Source organism: Falco biarmicus, chromosome 11 (assembly GCF_023638135.1).
Source record: "Falco biarmicus isolate bFalBia1 chromosome 11, bFalBia1.pri, whole genome shotgun sequence".
Taxonomy (NCBI): Eukaryota; Metazoa; Chordata; class Aves; order Falconiformes; family Falconidae; genus Falco; species Falco biarmicus.
Genome location: NC_079298.1, coordinates 6,236,601 through 6,258,554, shown reverse-complemented (window position 1 = coordinate 6,258,554; position 21,954 = coordinate 6,236,601). Strand labels below are relative to the sequence as shown.

The window sequence follows — 21,954 nt, the reverse complement described above, 5'->3', positions numbered from 1 at the left end:
TATTAATGCAATTTATTTATCAAATTGGTTATATGGTAGAGAGGGATATTCTAAATTTTTATCATTATATGAAAAAACTATTTAACTGTTTTCTCACCCATGTGAGTACCAAAAAGTACCCTACAATGTTAGGAAACATCAGAAACAGAAAACCGCAGCAGACATCTTAGGTCTTGTAGTGGTTGCCATTGCACAAGCTCCTTAACTTGAACTTGAAGGGCTTTCAATGTTTAAAGGTGGCCTTTGTCTTCAAGAGAAAGGAACTATCCGTGTGCCCTCCATTTGGACAAAATCTGACATGATTGATTCCAATCTATGATCGGTTCATTAACGGTAATAAGTTGCCATTAATTCCACTATCTCTGCACTTAAATACAAAATGAGCTGAGCCTCCTAAGAGCTGAAGCCGCTGTGGATCCGTGCAGGATCAGGCTGTTGGTGACACAGCCAGCCTGATCCACATTTGCTCTGATCCGCGTTTATGAATTTGCAACCCAGACTCTGGAGCTCAATATGACACATACTGAAATAATAATTAGGTGTTGTTACTATCAGAGATTCTAAAATGCCGTGGATATGAAAGCAACGTGCAGTGAGACGTTACATGTGTATTTCTGTTCTGATTCAGCTCTGAAGAACACCCATCGTGACGGGTTGGGTGGGTTCCCCAGTGAAGGCGTGAGAGTCCTTTCTCCGGGCCGCCTCGCAGTACCTTCAGATGTTGGTTCCCAAAGGCCACCAAGAGTTTGCAAACTGGAGCACTGGTATCAGAAGTGCACCCACGAAAACTCGCAGCACTTCACAATCCTACTGTCTGCTAGATACAGACGTTTTAGCTAAAAACCAAAAAGGCAAATCATTTACCAATGGTTTTGCATATTGTGAAGGGTTAACAAAACTTTCATTATCACACTCTATTAAGCCAGGACCAGGAAACAATTTCTAATCAACACTCGGATCTGGGCAGGGATTGTGCAGTCTTTTGTAGGAGGCCTCAGATCTGTGTTCTCTATTCTCACATGCTCACTTCCAGCTGTTGTCATTGAAATCCCACATAATCTCCCTGGGTCAAAGGGCAGTCATCCATGACTGCCGCTGTTAGGAGGTTATGCTGATTTCTGTTGTCAAATATTGGCCCTTTTCTCTTTCAATCACTCCCATTCTACTTTTTTTAACAAGAAAGATCCAGCCTAGAATTGTATTACATGACTTTAAAGTCTTAAAAGTGTTCCTCTATTGTACTAACACGACATGCCCTGGACGGTCTAATCCATCCTGCTATGGGCCACAAAGAAAGTTCTGGTGCTTCTTAAAACCTCAGCCAAAGGCAGGTAGCGAGCCGGAGAGAATAACGGTGTGTGCGACATGTGGGCCAGCAGTTGTTTCATACAAAAATGTGTAAATTTGTCCAAGGTGAGCTATTGCTATGGCATTAAAATTAAATTGGAAATAACAAGCCGAAACAGAATTAGGAGCATTTGTCAGGGAACAGGAGAGGTTTCTGTATCACCTTGAATGTATAATTTCTTGCTTAACTCTTCTATAAAAGGTCCATTAATTAAAAATGTGGTCTAATTTACCATTAAAGGTTTATCATTTACAAATTTGAGGAATGCATTTTGTACAAGGCAATTAAAATGAAGCCACTATGCCAGCTCTGGAGATCGGTATTTGGGGTCTGTAGTTAAACGCAGATTTCATTACAGGTATACCTGTCTTCCACCTGAATGGGAGAGACATTCATATGGACAGAGTATTGTGGCTGCGATAGATGGTCTCTTTGGCCCCCACATTTTTTTTAGCTACGAAGCTGACATACGCTGTGTGGCCCCATGGATCTAGCTTCCCATTTCCGTCATGGGATAGTATTGCTTGGTGAGAGAGATACTGCTGTTGAACCTGGGCAGGGTGCGAGGATACAAGTGCTTAGGCAGGGGCTGGTCACAGCCCCGGGTTCTCTCGCCGGCCACCCATGCTTGCCCTGGAGGTGGATGCTTCCCAGAAGCAAAGTACATCTTCCTCCCTGTGCGTGCCCAGGGCATGGGACCACCATGCCAGGCTGCCTGCAGCACCCTGTGTCTGTGCAGGGGGATGTGTTTCTGGAAGGGAATGCATAGGGCTGGGTCAGACCAGGCTTAATAAACTCGCCTTCCAATTAAGCAGAACGTAAATGTTCCAAAGGTCTTGACTGAAGCACGCACACTCTCTCCTTTCCTTTTTTGCTGGAGAATGCAGATTAGGACTAACTCTGTCGCTCCCATCCTCCTCAGCCAGTGCAGCTGTGGAACAGCTAATCTTTTGGGAATCCTTGGGGTGATCCGGGTTCCCTCTGATAACGTCCCCTCTCTCAAGGCCTGCATGTGCTGTGTGATACAGACATTAATTTTCTAATCAATATTATTGCTCCACATTGTTTGTGAAACATGGGATTATCTAGATAGAGGATAAACCCAAAAGGAATCAAGTTGCACTTTGAGCAGAGACGGCTTTTCTTTTAATCAGGCATTTGGTTAAGATAATAGGCTTGAGACCCTAATTGATTATTACTATTTTAAGGTTTTAAGATGGCTATGTATAGTGAGATGCGGAACATGAAAAAGGCTTTAGAAATGGCTTCAGTGCTAGTCTGAGGGACTTGTGTAATTTCAAAACACTGAAAAGGAATCAAAGTCTCCCAAAAAGCTGTTCTCCAAAGCTCCATTGTCAGTCAAACTGTAGTGGAAAATAAATAACTGGATTTGGACTTTTTCATCTTCAAAGGAGTAACTCTTTCCTGATTTAATTTAAGCTTGGATTTCAGGAAACCAGCTGTATCTCTGTTTAGAAAATACCTTGTATATTTGTGGTGCAATCTAACTATTTTATACTAAAAAAAATACTGTTGGATTACACAGGGAAGCCTGCTAATTAAATAACAATAATACCTTGAGCACCTTGAAAACATCTTCTGATATTCAATTAAGGAACAATAACCCGATGAACTTTAACCTATAGACCATATTCAGACTTTCTACATAAAAGTAATTGCATCAGTCATGATTTTCTCAAGCTACAACACAAGCTCTTGATTGGTAGCTCAACGTCTGAGACTCCTTTTTACAGCATTAATTGGGAAAGCAGACAATACTCTCCCTGTAAACTAGATTTTAGGACGAAGGTTAGTTGCCTTTGTACACGTTTACTCATTGAAATAGGAATGTTTGCTTAATAATTCAAAACAAATAGCATTAGACAACAAGTCCTAATCCTGATTTCTCCTCTGCCAGTGTAAATTAGGAGAAAATGAGGTGAAACTCTATTTGATCAGTGTAGAAAGACTTGTTTAAAACTTCTTTGAGATCAGAATTAGGCTCCAGCGATTCAAGCCTTTTCTTCTGGCATCTTTACTGGGATCTAAAAGAAGAATATGTAAATCACATTATGAATTTTCTCCCCAATTAAAGCAGTCGTCAAGTTATGGAAAGATGTTTTTCATGTGGTACTTGTTACAATACTGTTGCATCGCATTTGTATGCTATACCAAACGTGTGATTGGGTAATGGCATATTATTTATTAGTTAGTATCCTGATCTGCTTTATTCATTTGGTCTTATTAGCCTAGGGTTTTTTCCCGCTCAGGAGGGAAAAAACGGTCATCTTGTGAGCCGAAGTGAGGGCTTGCGTAATGAGCTACCTTCTAGCTGCACCTAGACTTGAGTTGAAGGAATGATTCAACAGTATGTTTAAATGCCTGCTTAACTTTGTCAGCCCATCTTTATTTGGCAGAGCAAATAAGCATGTGCTTTAGTCAAGCATGTGATTAAAATTAAACACGTGCTCTAACTGCTTTGCTGAGTCAGGGCCTGCCTTGGCTAGCCAGGTGTCTTAATTTATACCCAGAATTTCAGTGAATGAGCTCTCTTAGATTTTTATAAAGTGAGTTAAAATTCTCTCATCCTCATTTTGAACATCTGCTTTACTACCAAAATGTGACTGTCGCACAAAGCTGTGGAGATAACCCGATCATATACAGCAATTTCAATATCCTATCTTTGGGATATTTAGCAAAAGTATCACAGTGCACGTATTTCAGTAAAGTGCCGTATGAAAAGTAAATCTTGCAAGCTTTTGAGATGTTTAATCATCTTTTCAGTGAAAGAGCTAGTTAATGCTAACATCTGCATATGTAATTGCTTGACTTTACCTTTTTTTTCTCATTCAGAATTAAGTGGAACAGCCAAATTGATATATTTTTGCATTTTGACCCCAGTTAATAAGCGTGAAATACTTACTTCACATATTTTGTCAGTCCCGCTATTTCCCAGTCATTCTCCTTTTACAAGTCTAGCTTCTTTGTCCTTTTTCTCTGATTTTCTTCTTGCACTGTTATCACAGCTCAGCAAAAGCTACAGTCTTGGGCCTGGATTTTGCAATCTGAACTGTCCGGGAAGACCTTTCAACTTTCATGGAGTTCTACTGAACTGTGAATTCACAGACCAACCATGCATCAAAATGAGCTCAAGATACAGCTTTAAGCCTAGGGCATTGCTTTTAGGGGTATCGAGATATTATTAATGATTGGTGAGACGAGCCCCTGATTTCCTAATGTTTATAAGTAAATAACAAATTGGAGAATTGTGAAATTCACCTTTCATTTGTGAAATGTTTATCTTCAGTATTGAAGGATGAAAATCTAATCACTCTCATTGCGTGCTGTTGTTTAATGATTACTAATAACTGTGCGCGCATAAGAAATGTTCCTACAGAAGTGGACATTTCTAGTGTACCCGGCAAATTAAGAATAATGACGGTAGCAGGCCCAAACTAACTTAGTCAACTTTTCTTACACCCTGCGGGACCCTGAGACCTAGAATGTATTTAAAACCATTCTGTGGCGTTTTCATTTCTGGTTTTGTCTCTGTTTGCTAGGTTAAGGTAACATGGCTAGCTGTGCAACAGTCATGCTTTTATTGGATGATTACAAAGAGCTCTAGGTTTTCCTTTAACAAATCAGTCAAATGTCCTACTGTAGCTGTAATTTGGGTTTTTTTTTTTTTATTTTCATATTTAAATTTCACTTTCCCTCTTAGTGTGGTAGGAATCTGCCTGAGAAATGCAGGTGGAAGTGGACACCAGAGCAGAGCCAGTATGGTGCACTGTGAAAAAAAAAACACGTGACAGATGTTTGTAGCATTGCTGAATGCACTTCTGGAAGTTGCTCAGATACTGTCATGATGAGCACAGTATGAGAAGTTATATACCATAGACTGACTTCGCTACCAAGGGCTCTGTGGAGTAGTAAGCGTCCTGGCCCTGGTCCAGCAAGGCACTTAAGCATATGCTTAATTTTAGGCACATGAGTGGTTTCAGTGAAGACCTAAGAGAATTATTTTTAATTCACAGATCATTTAATTCAATAGGCAGGTCTGCTGCAGCATATGAAAAGTAGATCTTCATATTAAAAATACTTGGGAAATTTTCAATGAACAAAGGTCGTGTATGGCCAGCAACCACTTCTAAAAAGCAGAATGATGTAGTCATCACCTTTATTATGGTAAAATACAAAGCAGATCAGCAAAAGCATTTACAATTGTCTGAGAGCTATTTCTAAGTTGAAAATAAGGAAAAATAAAAGCTTGTAAGAACATTTTTTCATTTGAAGTAGAGAAAAATTTATTCTCTTGATGTAAATAAAAACCTTGTTTGCAGATTGAGGAATTTGTTTGTGTTGAATTTCAGCATCAATTTCAATATTTTATAGTACATTTATCTACAGCTGGAGCATGACAGATTTGTGTATATTTATATGTTTGTGTACATAATACATATGTATACACACATACACAAGGAAGCCCAAAGATATACATATACACAGTTTGAAAACTCATCATTATTGCTGAAGTATAAAAACATGCCTGATGCAGAAACTTGTCTCAAGTCTGTTAGCTTAGCAACTGCGTTCATCTGGCACTGTAGAATCCTCACAGAAACAGGGAAGTTCTTCTGTGCAGGAGCAGAATCCGCTGAGCCCTTGGCTGGAGGTGGATGGCTGACCTCACACCAGATCCCTCCCAAACCTTTCCCTGACATGTTTCCTGACATGTCACCCTCCGTAGTCCTGCACACAAAGATGTATTCCTTTTACTTCCCATTCTGCAGGTAGAAATGGCAATGGGATATGTTGTTTTTTTAAAGAAAAAAACCAGAAGAAAGCCAGGGAAACAAATGTGCAGCTTGCATTAGTCCTGTTGCTCTGGTCATTAGAGGAAGGTGCACAGGTATTGCTGGGATGAGCGTGGGGTACGGTAGAATATACTGAATGTAGGGAAATGGTACTAAATCTGGCAAACAATTAACGACAGAGCAGATGGTGCCCCTGCAAAACATTCAATAATATATGTGTGCATGCGCTGGAATCAGTGACTCTAAGTAGGACAACCTAAAAAGGTATGCCACTTATCCTGTGGGCAAGTAGGACTTTACAGTTCTTTTAATAATCTCTTTATCCTGAGGTTTCTCCTTTGACCCTGATTTCAAAAGCAGGAGGTCATCTGGCCGACTAACCGCAGACCTGTAATTGAAGTCCCAATATGTCCCGCGTGAACTGCTGTATCCCACTCCACACGCTTACACTGGGTTGCAGCCTTAAAGCTGCTCCTTTTGTAATTGATCATACCCGTGAAAATTAAATGAACATTTGGTGGTAGGCATGTTTTCAGAGAAGAAGGAAAATACTGTTATGTAAAGTGTAATAACATTTTGATACCGAGTGTAGAGGCATTCCTTGCACAAGGGAGGTGAGCGTGGAAGTGTGCACCCTGGTTCAAAAAGACAGCCCAAAGCTGAAAGTTAATACCTTTCTTAGGCAGTGATTTATTTTTATTTCTGAAAGCTAGTTTTAAATGTTAGAATATTTTGGGGGGTGGGGGGTGCAGAAAGGCATTAATTTACTTCTTTTTAACCAGCTGCTGTTTTAAAATTTCCCTAGTGTAACCTTAGAAAAATGAAGAGTACATCTTTAAATCTTGTTTTGTTTGAATGAATGGGTAGATAATCCTGATCAGATGTTTCTTTAGAGAATAATGTTTAAAACGATTATGGAACTTAGCTGTCCTGTCTGTTTCCTAGGTACAGTATTTTCATTTCAATTGTGAAGTCATTAGGGGTCATCCAAGGTAACCGTTTATTAAAATAGTCCTCTTTTGTTTCAGATTTCCTGTTGAGATGCTTTAACATGTAAAAATCTCCCTGCTGATGTGTCATGTTAGCTTTCTTAACCTCTAGATAGAAACCACAAAGCAGCCTACATAGCTGTATGACTAGTTACCCACCTACATAAACAATAATTACTGCTAAGTGGGAAATTAGATGTCACATTTTAAATCTAAATGAAAGTAAAGTATTTGAGAATACTGTCATTAAATGCTTAAAGCTAATCGCAGTTCTCTCACTCTGTTTGTTTTGTAGGACATTTGGGCTTCCAGGACAGTTTTGTCACATCAGGTGTTTTCAGTGTGACTGAGCTAGTAAGAGTCTCACAAAGTAAGTATTATTTTGTGGCCAGTTTATGTGGTTTCTGCAATCCCAGTTTTTTTTTCTTTGGTTCTTATCGTGCCCCTTCCCCAATTCAGAGACAACAACTTGAAAATTGAGAGTCTTCTCCCCACTTCTTGCCAGTGGACAGTGTTTATGTGCCATGTCTTTTAATGTGGGAAAATAAAACAGTGTAATTTTAAAAAGTAAATTAAAAAGTTTTAATTCTGCAAACTTGCATGCGCAAGTTGGCAAGCTCTTCTGGTACCCAGCTGAAAATGGGCAGACTGTATCAGAGTGCAGACAAATGCTCACAAAGATTGGCTTACCCGGTGGGTCCCTTGCAGGATCCAAGGACTGTATTTTAACCAGACCTCTAGAAATGACATGATCTGTGCACATAAGCCTGGGAATTTTCTTATGCTGCTTTTGCACGTTGTGTTCATCCATGCCACGCATACATGTGTACACCTGCAAATTGATGGACTCATTAATAAGGCCAACAACTGTACCAACCTCAGCTCTGATAATCTCCGTGGTGCAGAGGCATACATCTTGACTTCACAAGGCCTGCGTTTTCCATTAACTGTATGGAATTCTGTCTTCTAGAAGGATTTGTTTTTTGACCTTTAAAGAATGCTAATGCCCCCAGCATGAATGACACACTGCAGCATGATCATTACAGGCTTGTCAATACTCACTAACAACAGTGAATTAAGAGTACCTGTCACCACCCTGTTCCATTGATCAAAGGTGCATTGATTGTATATTGCTATGACATAATCTAGATAGTCCAAGGAGAGAGTATGGATGGTCTCTCGCAGAGAGACTACTGGTAAGCCAGGGCTGTAGGTACTAGGTCTTTGAGGGCCTTTTCTGCAGCTAGTGCAGAGCTATGCAGGAACATCACATTGCCACTGTGCCAGGCAAACCACGCAACTACGTGCCTCTTTAAAACCTCAGGGTTTGTAACCAATCTCTCCAGCACAGACAGTAATAAAAATCGTTCCGCTCCTAGGTAGCAGGGATATTTGTTTGTCTGCTGGCTCTGAGCATGTAGTTTTAAGTCCTTCTGGGGCTGGAATCTAACTGGCACAAACCTAGCAGAGGATTCGTGGGTTTGAGTCAGAACACAGAGCTTCTGTAAGGATTTTCCTGTTCTATTTCCTCTTTCAGAAAGACTTGCCGTAGCTAGTAAATTGGTTTATATTCAAAAATAGGATGCTACAAGGAAAGCATGACATCTTTGTGGGAGATACATGAATGTCAGTTACCTGTGCTGGGAGGAGATGAGAGAGAGAGAGAGAAAGTTTGAGGCAGGCATTTCTCCTGGGTTTTCCTCCCTGACAACTGGTGGGAATTTTGTGAGAACGACAAAGTTAAGAGGACTTAGAAGTCAAGAGGAGCTGCTGAGTGCTCAGCACATTTGCAAATCAGTTCACTTACTGAAGTGCTTAAATAGGGACTTTGACATCTAGCTCACTGTACTGTGTACACTAATTTGCCGGTATCTGCAGCCATGGTGGACAAAAGCAAGCTGTTGCCAATCTTTGAATGTCTCCGTGTTATGTCACTGTATTTCAGTATGAGAGTTCAGGTTTCTGAAGCCCAAAGGATTCACCCTCCCCCTCTGTAAGGCATCTCACTTCACCACAATCTTATCTTCACTGTAGGAACCCTACACAGCAAAACTGCCTCTGGACTCTGTCAGCCATGCTTCATGTGTGCACAGGACAGGGCTGCTACCAAAAGTGCCCCCATTCAGGACTTGATCCTTCACAGCCAGCCCCAGTCCCAGCCTCCCTGAGAGTTTGGCATTGACCTCATAAGCATCGTGTTTCGTGATATTTTTCATGATATCATTTTCCATGATACTTTATCATAACTAAGCTAAAACATTGTGTATCAGAAATCTTAGCATTCAGCATGTTTTGCAAACTATGAACTGTGTCTGAGATGTTCCTTCTGCTTGCCATTGAAGTGCACCACCTCCAAGGATGGAGCACCTGCATGCAGGAAGAGCAGGACAGACATGAGCTTTATTGGAAATAAGAAGGGTATTGGTGGACAAAATGGGCAAAATAAAAAGATTTAGCTTTTATCTGTTCCAGACACAGGGGTTTGCGCGCTTTAATAACCCTGGGAGGTCAAGACCTCGGTTTTATATCCCGTCTACAAGCCAGCACCTCTACCAAAAATAGTGTCCCCAAAGCATATCGGGATATCACTTCAGAACTGACTCAGAGGGAAGTGTGCCAGCAACTGATTTAGCTACACTGCTTTTGGTAGCACCCTGGATTTTCCCTGGAGATGCCCCAGACATGTACTGACCAGCCATAACCTTGTTTACTTTATGAGGTCTGAGAAGCCCACAACCTGACATGCCGTGGGTACCCAGTAGGATATGTTTAGTGTAGAGTCTAGCAGCTAATTCCCAGCAAAGTCAGTATGAATTCACATGCTCATATTCAAAGAATTATTTAACATAGACTTATTTAACTTAGCAGAGCAACAAAGTAATTGCTGAATATTTGCCTGAAGTGGCAGGCAAGGTCTTCCAAAGAGTGTGCTTTTCCGTATAACCCTTGCTGGGTTGCCTGCATGTTCCCATGTCTTGATTTGAGACCGGACTGTGGTTTACTTTTATGCTGGGGAGCTCAGCTTATGAACAGCCATCATCCAGACTCACTGGCAGCTATTAACAGTCTGTAGCTTGAGTAATCAAAATGTCCTCACTCCATTCTCTTGGTTTTACTTTCTAAAAAGTCATTGCTCCTTCAGGAGCCACCACGGCTAGGGAAGGAACAAGCCTGCCTATCCATGGTGGGCCCACACATTTAGTCTCTGCTGTCTTACTGAGTGTGCTCGCTGTTTGCTTTACAAAGAGGTCATCTTTGTGTATGCCTGTTGTCATTTTTCTTTCCACGCTTCTGTTTGATAATATGATGATAGAAACAAGTGATCTCCCATAGTTTTAACTGGCCTGTGGCTGCTGTTATCTAAAATTAATCTCATGAAATATTGTTGGTAGCAATTATGTGCCAGCTTTATTTAGTAAAGTTCCCACAGGTCCACATGACAAGGAGTCTCAAGTAATAGGCAGTTGTCTCCGTCATGCAAATTTGGGGAATGAATTAATCAAGCAAAAGGTCAGCTGTTACATTATCTATCTTACCTATCAGTGCTGATCATCACAGTTTCTGTGAGCTATTGAACAAGTCTAGACTGTTTTGGTAACGGAAACTTGCTTTCTTCAGTCCTATAGATGCAGATTTTCTTTCAAAATGCTACACAGCTACTGAATCTTACAGAGCCTAGTAAAATAGAGAAAGTAGATCATAAATGTTCATCTGAAAAACAGATAGACCCCTCTCCACCTCGTCTGATGTGGATGTTGCAGACAGTGCTGTCAGTTCTCCTACATTATTAGCAGGCAAAGGGTGTGAGCTCCTTTCTAAGTGTCGTCTGTCACCCCAGATACTGGGGAGGACCCCTTCAGATAACAGAGACTTCATGCTTCCATCTCGAGAGAGGTTTGGGCTGACAACAGGAGGCTCAGAAGTTGAAGCGTTGGAGATGTACAGGTTTTGTGAACTGACAGCCAGCTGTTGGCCAGGCAAAACCTTCTCCCTCTCTACCCTTGTTAGGAAAATATTCCGCTCCCTGTGTGCAGCTATCTGCAGAACACTGGAGAACACCCTCTGAGAAAGGTGCCGGCAGAGGGGTGGCCGTGATGCCAAGCCACTGCCAAGTGCACAGTCCTGTTCGCTTGGCAGAGGCTGGGAAGCCGTGGTAGGCTGGAGCAGAAAGAGAGGCATGGCGAACACTGTTCCCCTCTTGGCTTTGAGTCTGTACTATGTGCTCTTGCGCAGAGAGCTGCTGGGAAGATCTCCTCCCTTGGAGGTCCTTCAAGCAGCCAGATAAACTGCACTGCCCAGGATGTGAAGAAAGATTTAGGATTTATGAACATTTGCTAGAGCCAAATCAAACATATTTGTTTTGTGCTGTGTTATTTGTCAAAATGACATCATTCTTCATGCTGATAAACAAGGGAATTCTGACTGCGCCCTGGACTGAAAATGCCACGCTTTGAGTTTTAACATGTTAGTGTGTGCAGTAAGGAGCTGTAAGAGCAAGTGGGGTGACTTTTAATCCTTCTAATGAGCCAGTGAAACCTCAAGCATACAGGCAGCTGTTTACTGCTTCTGTATAAACACAGAAATGGTCTAGCTAATTATCCCTGAAAGAGTGACAGTAATTCCACAGGTAAGGTGTGCTTTTGTGGCCAAGGCGTTTTGGAAGGCTCAGGATCCTGCAACACCGAGGCTGCTGGATGTGGCGGGTGCCAGACTTGGTTAGTGGCAGCAAAGGAGGCAGGGGCTGAAGCTGTCGTGCATGAGGCAGGCAGACAAGTGCTAGAAATGAAAGTAACTGCCACCGCTCCAGGCACGGAGCATGGATGCGGTGGAGGAAACAGAGCTTCCTCATGCCTTTCATCCAGTGGCCAGGTACAGCCGAAACAAACTGCAGGGAAAGTCCTGTGAACTCCAGCACATGCTGGATGCCTATGGCGAGGTGTGGGGTGCCCCAGCTCCTGCCGTGGTTCTGGGCCAGGCAGGCAGCTGCAAGGGGCAGGGAGGAGGCTGCTGCCTTCGTGTAGCCCAGGAGAGGAGAAGAGGCTCTCCTCCACGCAAACCACGTGTGTGAAAGCTGGGGTATAATAAAACAGCGCTCTCTAAACAGCAGCCTGTATGTTTTCTGCTATACTAAGCATTACAGTAGTGAAGGTATTTAAAGTCAGCAGCATAAAAATTAACATTTAAAAAGATACTCTATATTCCTTAGCAAAGCGCTGCTATCCAAAACACACTGTGTGGGCTTGGGTATGAGAGGAAGAAAAAAATATTATAATAAAAAATAGACTGCAGGCATAGAGTGAACAGTTGCCGTGACCTTGCCTTTTGTATGCCATTACACAATTCAATGGCAGTCCACTCAAACCTTGCTCTCGATCAATATCCTATTAAAGCAGCACAAAAAGTCTCTATAAACTTAGTGGTTAGCTATGTTTATAAATGGAACTCAGCATAATTAGATGGTCAATAGCAGGCTGTACTTGTAATTTTAAAATGAACATCACACATTTCATATCTGTTGTATTCGGCAAAACCTCTTCGAATCTAATGATACAGTGTGTAGGAAACAAAGGCCTTGCAAAAAAAAGAAAGACACCCGGCTCCCCTTTCCTCTCGGCAGCAGCAGCACAGTGTGTTTTCCTTTGTTTATGGAGTCACAACACAGGAAAAAGTTTATTAGTCAAATGTCATGTTTCTCCCATTTAACCTTAAACACATTATCACTTTGCTACAGTGTTACACGTGTAATGATCTTAGTCACATCCCAGCCTGTTTGTAAAAATAAATACATAAAAATGGAAAAAAGAGAAACTAAGTATTAACATGAGTAAAAGAGAGTGCTGTATTCCAAGGAAGACAAATGCTGGCCTGGCTGGTTTTATTTAGTGGGTTTCCTGTTCTGTAATTCAATAAATTTTTCAAAATAAGTATTCCAATTGGGTTAAGTCAGAGGGCTTTTTGTTAATTTCTCTGTTATTTTTCTTGACATTTTGGGTGAAGATCTGAGCTCACAAGCTGGCAGTGGAAGGAGCAGGCTGGCAGCAGGGGCAATGCTGCCCCACATCCCTGGGAGCAGCACAGTGCTGGTGCTCAGGCAGAGGTGCCCACTTTCCTCCTCCTCCTTTTTGGGCAGACCTACTCCTCCTGCCCCTCAGAGCCAGCAAAACGTGTCCCATCTACACAGGGATTTTTTTTGTGATGCCAGCAGCTTCAGTGGGAGCTGAGGCCAGCATCAGTTTGTTTGCTTAGAAAGCCTGTGCCCATCAGCGGGCTGGGTGTTAGGGGAAGTGGGGTCCTTCCTCCTCGCCCCCCCACCAGGTCGGAGCCCTGGGTCAGATGGCATCTTGATGCCGGTGTGTAGGTGGAGACTATCGTTTTGAGTCACAACTGCAATTTCTGGCATCCTTTCCTGTTCGGGAGATGTTCCTGAGCTATCAGAAGGTCACTTTGCTGCAGAGTATTTCTTAGGGGGGGAATTGGCCTGGTTTTAATGTTGTTGCCTGGAGTTTCTGCAGGCTGCAGTGTGTAACAGCTGGCTGTGCTGGATGAAGCTTCCCAACTGCTTTGTGTGGGGCCAGAGCACATTCCTGGGGCACAGGAACAGCAATGTGGGGAGGTTGCATGGTGGACTGTCAGATCCTACAATGAAGAGATCTGATTTAGACACGGTTTTGCCACACTCGGCACCACTTTGATCCCTTTGCTTACTCTCCAAACCTGCAGCCTTTGCAGATAAATGCAAGTGTTCCCTTCCCATCAGCTTTCTGGGCCCGTGCGAGGTCGGCAGTCCACAAAGGAAGTGTGAAAAGCCATTTGGAGCAGGCTCGGGTGCCTCTTGGCTCAGCTAGCCACACCGTGCCCGCTCTCATGGCACACTGCACTGCAAAACACAAGGGTGACTAGAGGGGGGCAGGTGCCAGGCAGTGAGCTCCCTGCAGCCAAAGCCCAGCGCAGGAGGTGCAAGGAGCAGTCCAGGTCCACACACAGGGCTTCAACCAAATTCCAGCCAGGAAGCAACCTTCTGCCATGCAGATGAAAAACATTAACGTCTTCCTGACAATCTCAGGGTGGACTCCACACACCAGCATGTTGCTGCGTTTTATGATAGTAAATGGGGTAACTGCAAGCAAAGGTACAAATACCCTTTGCTGAAAGACCTGCAGGCAGGAGCAGGATTTCAGACCAGCGCTCCGTACAACATTTGCCACAGCACTTCTAGGGCCAGAGACCTTGAGCTGGTTGTGGCAGGACTATGGCTCCTCTCTGCCGAGGAGTTTCAGGTACATTGGCCAGCCAGGCACTTGAACCTCTGCTGCTTAGATCTGTTGGTGTATATTAGAGGTGGGCTTTGTTCTTGAACACACGGGCTGCAAACAGGCTGTTGAATGTGGCAAGGTGGTTTGGCCTGTGACAAACAAAGCATCCTTCATGTTTGCTACCCAGGCGGAAATTACTGTGTGATTAGCCCTTTCTACTTTGTGCTGAGTTTACACAGCATTAACAATACATTATTCCTACCCCACCCCTTGCTCTGGAGATACTTTTAATTTTCCTATAGGGCCAATTCAAGGATTGGAACAGAAGTGTCCAGGATTTGGTGAGAGCAATAACAGAGGAGAGATGAGAGAAGGGAGAGGGTCATTATCCACATACCAGTTTTTCTTCCGTATCTGTTTGGAATAGAACTGTTTCATAAATCTTGCAATGCCTAGGAAATTCATTGTGTCTCAGAAAGAAATGGTGCTGTAATTTAGTGCTTGCCTTTTTATGTTCCTGTTTGGAAAACGGTGTGCTTAACCTGTAAGTTAGGCTTTGGTAGGTAGAGGGTGCAGAGGAATTGGTCGGCAAAGGGTTTAGAGAGCACAAGTCTGTTTGGCAAGGAAGTTGCTGAAAACTGTGGAGTAGATGCTGCAGAGAGTACCTTTATGATTGATTTCCATTCAAGTCAGACTGACTGCAGTGTGGTCATTTTTCTAACCCATAACTGCTCACACTGCAGCAGTCTGCTATCTGCAGGGTGTCTGAATTATAGCAGTCCATGTCCGTGTTACCTTTTACACAAATTACTTACACCAGTTTCTTTTTCCATGCAAATTCATCAGTTTTACAGCCTCTTGTAGCTGCTGTCATGAAACTGTTGCAGAAAGCACAAATTGATAAAACGAGCTAATTTTACTATGCTAAATTTTTTCTTTCTTTCTGTTAACACACCCTCTCATATACCCAGTGTGCAGGAAGTGTATGATAGTTAAGAGAAGATGACAAAGGATTTGAGTGTTCTTGTCATAAATTACTTCCCAACTTAATTCCTTTTAATGATCATTCCAGATTTTCTCAAGTTTTAATGGCATTGTGTATTTTCCATCCCCTGCTTTTAGAAGTCCGTGGCTATCCAGGCTATTCCCTTTCTGTCTCAATGACGTTCTTAAACGATCCCTGCCAAACAACAACTAATTGTCTTGTGGGGATGATGAGGCAGCTGCAAAGCTACATTGTTCCTCTGTCAAATCTGACATTGTGAGCTCCTTAAGACTTGGGGTGAAATACTGGCCCTATTACAGTCAATGGCAGCACTCCCAGAAGCCTACGTTTCAGCCCAGACATGTTAGCTGGGTGATAGGACCTATCCTGTCTTCATTTCCTCACTCCTGCCCCATTGGAGTGAAAGATTTTTTCATGTTTGAAAATGGGCCAGATTCTCAGACCAAAGATTAAACTTGGCTCAGCATCCTGTGTGGCACCGAGACTGCTTTGCCTTTGTTGCTGTGAATCAGTGCTCTCAGACAATACATTCCAGGCCAAACTTGTGCATTTTATTGTGGAGTACGTCCTTTTTCAGATGTCTCTGAAATGCGAGAGAAAATCATGATCTGTAGTTGTCTGCTCCCAAAGTTGTATTGTCCTGTAAATAGCAGGGGAACAGCAACAGTGGATGTGGTATCATTTGCTATATAGTGGCATTTCTTTGTGAAATGCATAATCTGTTGCCTTTAACATCAAACTGCTCTGTTCTTTTTCTGTTCCCAGAAGAATACAGCACATGAAGTTCATAGGTTTATGCCTGCAAACTTCAGGGTGTGTAGGAATTCATTATATTTTAATGTAAAACCAAGGCTCTAAGGCAGGGAATTTAAAGTTATTCATATCCCTTACAATAAAACTTAGATGCTGCATAAGGCAGTGAGAGATGAACAGTGGAAGCTAACCGCTGGATAGAAGTTTTTGAGGGTCATATGTCTGTAGCTCTGGTTTAGCTGGAGGAGAGGCCAAAGGAAGACTCAGATGTTCATGGGCAGAAAAGAACTCAGGTTTCTCATCTGCTTTTGTGCTTTCTGCAAGGAGCATTTGTAACCTCTGTGATTGTGGATGTACATCACGTATATACCAAAGGTCCTGAGGTGTGTGTTTTCCTGCCTATACTGCTTATAGATTATGCCAAGCACACTACAGGGATGATGCAGCCTATTTGTAACTATGCCGATAGATGCAATGTTGTCCTAAAAGCAAAAGCAACAAGTTTCATTAAATGTTAGAATGGTATTAATAGAAAAACAGTGCTGAAAGAAAATCTTGCCGTAATTGTTTAATTTTTTTTTAAAAAAAGAATACCTTCAGAGGAATGTAAGAAAGAGTCTATGTTATGGAACATTATATTCTTGCTAAATTTTGCATCTTCTTGATTGCAATGCCAGTTACCATTAGCATTTCCTATTTTCCGTGTCCCACCTGTTCTCATTGTGAAACTAAACACACTCATGAGGAAGAAGAAAATGATTTTGAAGTGCAATTCATGCTTATTCACATGACTTACTGACTGCAATCTCTTTTGTTTCCCCAGCACCAATAGCTGCAGGAACAGGCCCTAATTTCTCCCTCTCAGATTTGGAAAGTTCTTCATACTACAGCATGAGCCCAGGAGCAATGAGGAGGTCTTTACCTAGCACATCCTCTACCAGGTAATTTAATCGCTGCCATCTACCAGGTTACTTGGAAACCCAGGCCAGCACCTTTACTCATCTGGGAAAGTAACCATTAAATTCTTTGACAAGCTGTTTGGAGACCTCAAGATATGGAGCTTTTTCAGATTCACAGAGCTGATTGTTCAATTGGATTGCTGTTAAATTTCTTTTTATATGTACAAGATTCAAATTAAAACTGCTGCATTGACTTGCATAACTTCTGGCTTGTATCTTGGTGTATCAGGAGAAGTTTCACTGGAATTGTTGGAGTTTCACTTGTGGCAGAAGAGAATTTGGAGCATATTGAGATCTGCCACTTTGTCCTAGCAGGAAAGTCTTAAGATAGACTTACATGCGTTCTTTATCTTAGAAAGTGTTATCTGTAAGACTAACATTGTTTTAGGACCTTAGCCTATAATGCATTCTCATTTTTATATAGCATTTAGAAATTTGTGACTCAGCCTTTGGAAAACTGAATTGTTAATGCAGATGACTACCCAGTCTGATTTTGATTTTGGCTTAGATGCCAGATACGAAACAAGGATATTTTTTATTTTTTCCCTTTCACTTTAACCATCCATGAGATTAGATTTATAAACAAGCCCAGTCACTCTAGTAGTCTTGAACACTATTAAGGAACCAGATTGATTTTTTTCCCCCCACAGCCAAAATAGATCACTTATTTCAAAGACATGACAAGAAAGTCTAACTTCAGCACAGGGTTCTTTTACATTTTTATCTCAGTCTGCAGTGCCACCAGCTTTGCAGTAAGCAAGTACCCATGTAAAAAGTCTCTATAGTTGGAATATAGCTGTTGTTTTTATTTTTAAAAAAATGTTTAAAGAGAGGCTCTTAGCAATAACTTCTTACAGTTTGCATTGATTGGAAGAACATTCTACATCTTGCACTTAGTGTGCACATTATGGAGCTCAGTGACTACAATTCCCATTGCATATCAATTAAAAACTTTGTGCTCTTTCTCTTTTGCGTATAAACTGCGTACCCTACAGTGCTTATCATTACCACCATTCTCAGGTAGATTTTACTTGTGACTCCAGAAGCAAAAAAGTGAGGTTATTAACGTTACTTAAGAGCTCAGTTGTTGCTCTTCTATTCTTCTGCAAATAGCTACCACTGATAAGGAGCTAATTATAAACAGCATGGGTAGTTAATAACTTGGTAATATGTTTGTTTTCCTCTCATTAGGCTGTTCCCAGTCAGAAAAAAAAAATATTCCTTAAATACACAGACTCAGCAGAATTATCATGTGGCAATTATATTGTATGCACACAATTTCCCCTATTGACACATAACAATTCTCTAAAGTAAGGAATGGCCAAACCTGCATTCCACGCATACCACAAGACTTATTCTTCCTGTTTCTCACAAAATGATTTTGCATACCTGCCAGCTCCTACCTGTGCAGACCTTTGGGTGGGGAGCTGTGGAGAGGCTGCAAGTTTTAAACCAATAGAAATTGCAGTGGAATATTTTATGTCTGTTAAATATGTTCCCTGTACATAGAGGAGCCTGTTCTTGAATGCCTTAAGTCTTAATAGAACACAGATTTGGTGAAAAAAGTGAGCTGACCCAGCCTTGGAAAAGTACTTAGAGGAATTCTCAGTAACGTCCCCACGCAGTCTGTGCAACTCATTATAGAAAATAGAGCCAAGCTGAGCGTCTTTGGCTTTGGGATCCTCTCCCTGCAGAACTACTGGAGTCTGAGTCAGTGGCCACCAGAGACCACTGAAAGGGCTCTTCTGTCTCCTGAGCCTTTGATGAGGGAGGTGTGATAGGTAACAAGGGAATCCTTTAGTACAGACACTGGTGAGAGAGAACTGTTGGGGACTTTTTGTGCTTGGTGGCATACAGTTGCAGAGTAAAATGCTTATACTTGTAGGGTAACGTGAACATTTGAACCAAGAATGGATTCTTCCATCATTCACTTGTCTATGCTTCTGCTTATGAGGCTGATATCTGGGTCAGTTTAACGGCTACTGTTAAAAGATGGAAAATGTGTTTGAACTGATAAACAATTTGTCTTTCAGAATAATCTGTGGAAAAAACTGACAGTTAAAATAAGTCTTGTATGTCATTACCATATTCATTCAAGTTGCAAAAATCACCCAATACAAATTAAATTCTTGCCTTTTTATTGACTTCTGTGTGCTTTGGGAAATGTCCTACTTTTTGGTCTGTAAAAGCCTAAATGTTAAATTATCTTCTAGTTAAACTCATGTGTGTTCAGGGGTTCAGTCTGGCCTCTGGTGTATCTCACTGACGTTTAGCCATTGGCAACAAAGCAGATCAGAAACAAAAGTGGTGCTGGGGGGTTGGGCGAGCAGGATGGCTGTGCAGGACTGAGACCTTCCCCTTCTCGGGGCCCTAAATCTGTTATAGTTTCCATAACCAAGTTAGTCTCCAGCAGGGCTGGCAAGATACGTCCCAAACAGAAGTACCTTTGTTCCTTTCCATACATACAGTGTTTATTATGTGGGTTTCCTTTCTCAGCTCTACAAAACGTCTCAAGTCTGTGGAGGATGAGATGGACAGTCCTGGTGAGGAGCCGTTTTATACAAGCCAAGGGCGCTCTCCAGGAAGTGGCAGCCAGTCAAGTGGATGGCATGAAGTGGAGCCAGGTAAGCCACGGCTTTCAGGAGCCCAAGAACATGCTCTCCAGTTGTTCTTTTTTGTTATCTTAATACACTGAATGCTGTATAGAAATGTGATCAATTCTAAACATCTTGTCATTTCTTCTGAGGAAAGATCAGTCTAATGAAAGTATTGTAGTGGTTTTATCGCTCCTGCAGCTGTGAATGTTTCTGTAGTGTGTCACTTCTGTATTTTGGCCAAATATCTGAAGTATTTAAATAATGCAGCAAAAGATAGGAGGTCTTTTCTGTCAAAATGTCCAGATTCAGTTCTGGGATAGCGGTGATAATCACTTATCAAAAAGCAGTACCTGTCTGGGCTGTGCTCTACAGTTATACTGTTTAAGTAAATAACCCTAAACTTATATAAGGTAGAAGTACTTTTCAAACATTATACAACACTTGAGCTCACTTAGTAATGACTTTTAAGAGACTTACAGGAGTTGTTTTATTAATCTGTAATACTATGAAGTGTGATTGGAGGCTTCATATCAAAATAGAATTACTGGGCATTACGCTTCATAATGTAGCAGCTGCTCTGCCTCTTCTGAGTTAATTTTTGTGTGTGATCTTTCTTGTTGATCATCTTTTGGGTTATGTTATGGTACATAATTAACTGTCCATTGATCACTTATCCTGAGATCATCTGCGTGCTTAATACTATTGGAAATATTTTTCTGGGTGAGTGCTACATGCATAGGTGAAGTTAGTGCCTCAGTTTTGCTTACAGCTAAATAAGCAAGTATTGCCAGTAAAAATAACAGGTCTTATTTGTTAGACAAAGGCAAGTCGTGCTTTCATCTTCAGCTTCCCAGTGTTTGAGAAGTCCCTCTAAACAACCCTGAGCACCTTTTGCAATATGTATTTTTTTTTCTTTCTTGTTTGTTTGGATTTAAAACAGTATGGTTTTGGTTTGTTTTGAAACAACATATGCTTATCCAGGGCACTGTGTATAATGGACTATAGAGCACAGAAAACTAAATTCAACCTGAATGGCATTAAAATCAGTTCTGTGGGCACTTGGCCAGCCACCTATATCCCTCATCATGTAGGAAACATACCCACAGCTTTCTCTGGAGACCCTGTCAAACAGCTGTCCTTTACAGCATGCCCAGAAAGTCACCAAATTTGGGCTATTCCAGACTGGGAGGGAACTGATTCCTGTGCCTGGGAGCCCTTGGAGGATCCCCTGCCAGCTGCCCTCTCTCCTCTAATGAGGAGGAGCCAGCTTGTGGGCCCTTATTGACTGCAGATGTGGCACTTTGGCAGGAGGAGAGGGTGGACCTGCAGGCAGACAAGTGCCAGGCTCCCTGTCACTGCCTTGCTGCCGCTGTCCCCAGGGCTCTGGTGTTTTCAGTGAGGTGTCCTGCTCAGTAGACACTAGAGGCTGTTTCCTCCATCAGCTCCAGGTTCCAGATGATGTAAGGCAGAGCTTCACCTTGTACTGAACTAGTCTGCTTATGGAGCAGCAAAAACACGAACAAAAGCTCAGCGCCCATTGAAAGGGAGAGATCACAACCTCCTCTGCAGACACAGATGGCTAAAAGCTGACTGGGTCGCTGCTTCTACATCATTGTCAGACTGGGGGCTGACTCCTCCCAAAGTTTGGGGTATTCTCTGTTGATGACAAATGTTCTGCATTTGTGCAACAGCCAGAGGTTGGCTATTAATTTTGCTGTCACTTCTGGTGGTTTTCCCCACATGTGGTCATTACCTCTGGCTCATCCAAGTCCTGACTAGGTGGTGGCACTCAGCTGCTGAGCTGGACAAGAGAAGTACCTAAAGCCTTACACCTCCAAAGCACCTCCACCACTCTTGGCACTACTGGGTGCCCATTATGAAGAAGCATAACTGCCCATGTCAAAATTCCTGAGGTGCTCAGAAAGGCAAGAAAAAGTCAGAGAAGAGAAGGTTCTTCCTTCCTCATGACCTTCCTCACTCAGTACAGAAAAAATCCCAGGTTCTGCTTAGTCTTGCCTGTAAAATGACAGAAAATCACCTTGCAACATCAGGGACTCAAGCCAGGTACCAACTAGATATAGCTCAGATTCACAAAGCTATCTATCACTGTCACGGCTATCAAGAAAGAGCTTTATCCTGCCTGCGTGGGATGCGCTTTCAAACGAACTTTATGCTATAACCACGCAGCCCCACCCCAATACTTCTGCCATGGCTTTCCAGCAGCCTGTCCTCTGA

At 42.1% G+C, this 21,954-nt stretch overlaps 1 protein-coding gene across 11 annotated transcripts in view; it reads left to right on the top strand.

Annotated features, from left to right (window-relative positions):
- NFIA (nuclear factor I A) overlaps positions 1–21,954 on the top strand; it is a 359,539-nt gene that overhangs the window by 260,647 nt on the left and 76,938 nt on the right. For all 11 annotated transcript variants that reach the window (XM_056356616.1, XM_056356622.1, XM_056356625.1 and 8 more), the window contains 3 exons: positions 7,447–7,521; positions 16,987–17,104; positions 19,619–19,746. In XM_056356616.1, the coding sequence (XP_056212591.1) occupies positions 7,447–7,521; positions 16,987–17,104; positions 19,619–19,746 (321 nt within the window). The remainder of the gene's footprint in view (positions 1–7,446; positions 7,522–16,986; positions 17,105–19,618; positions 19,747–21,954) is intronic.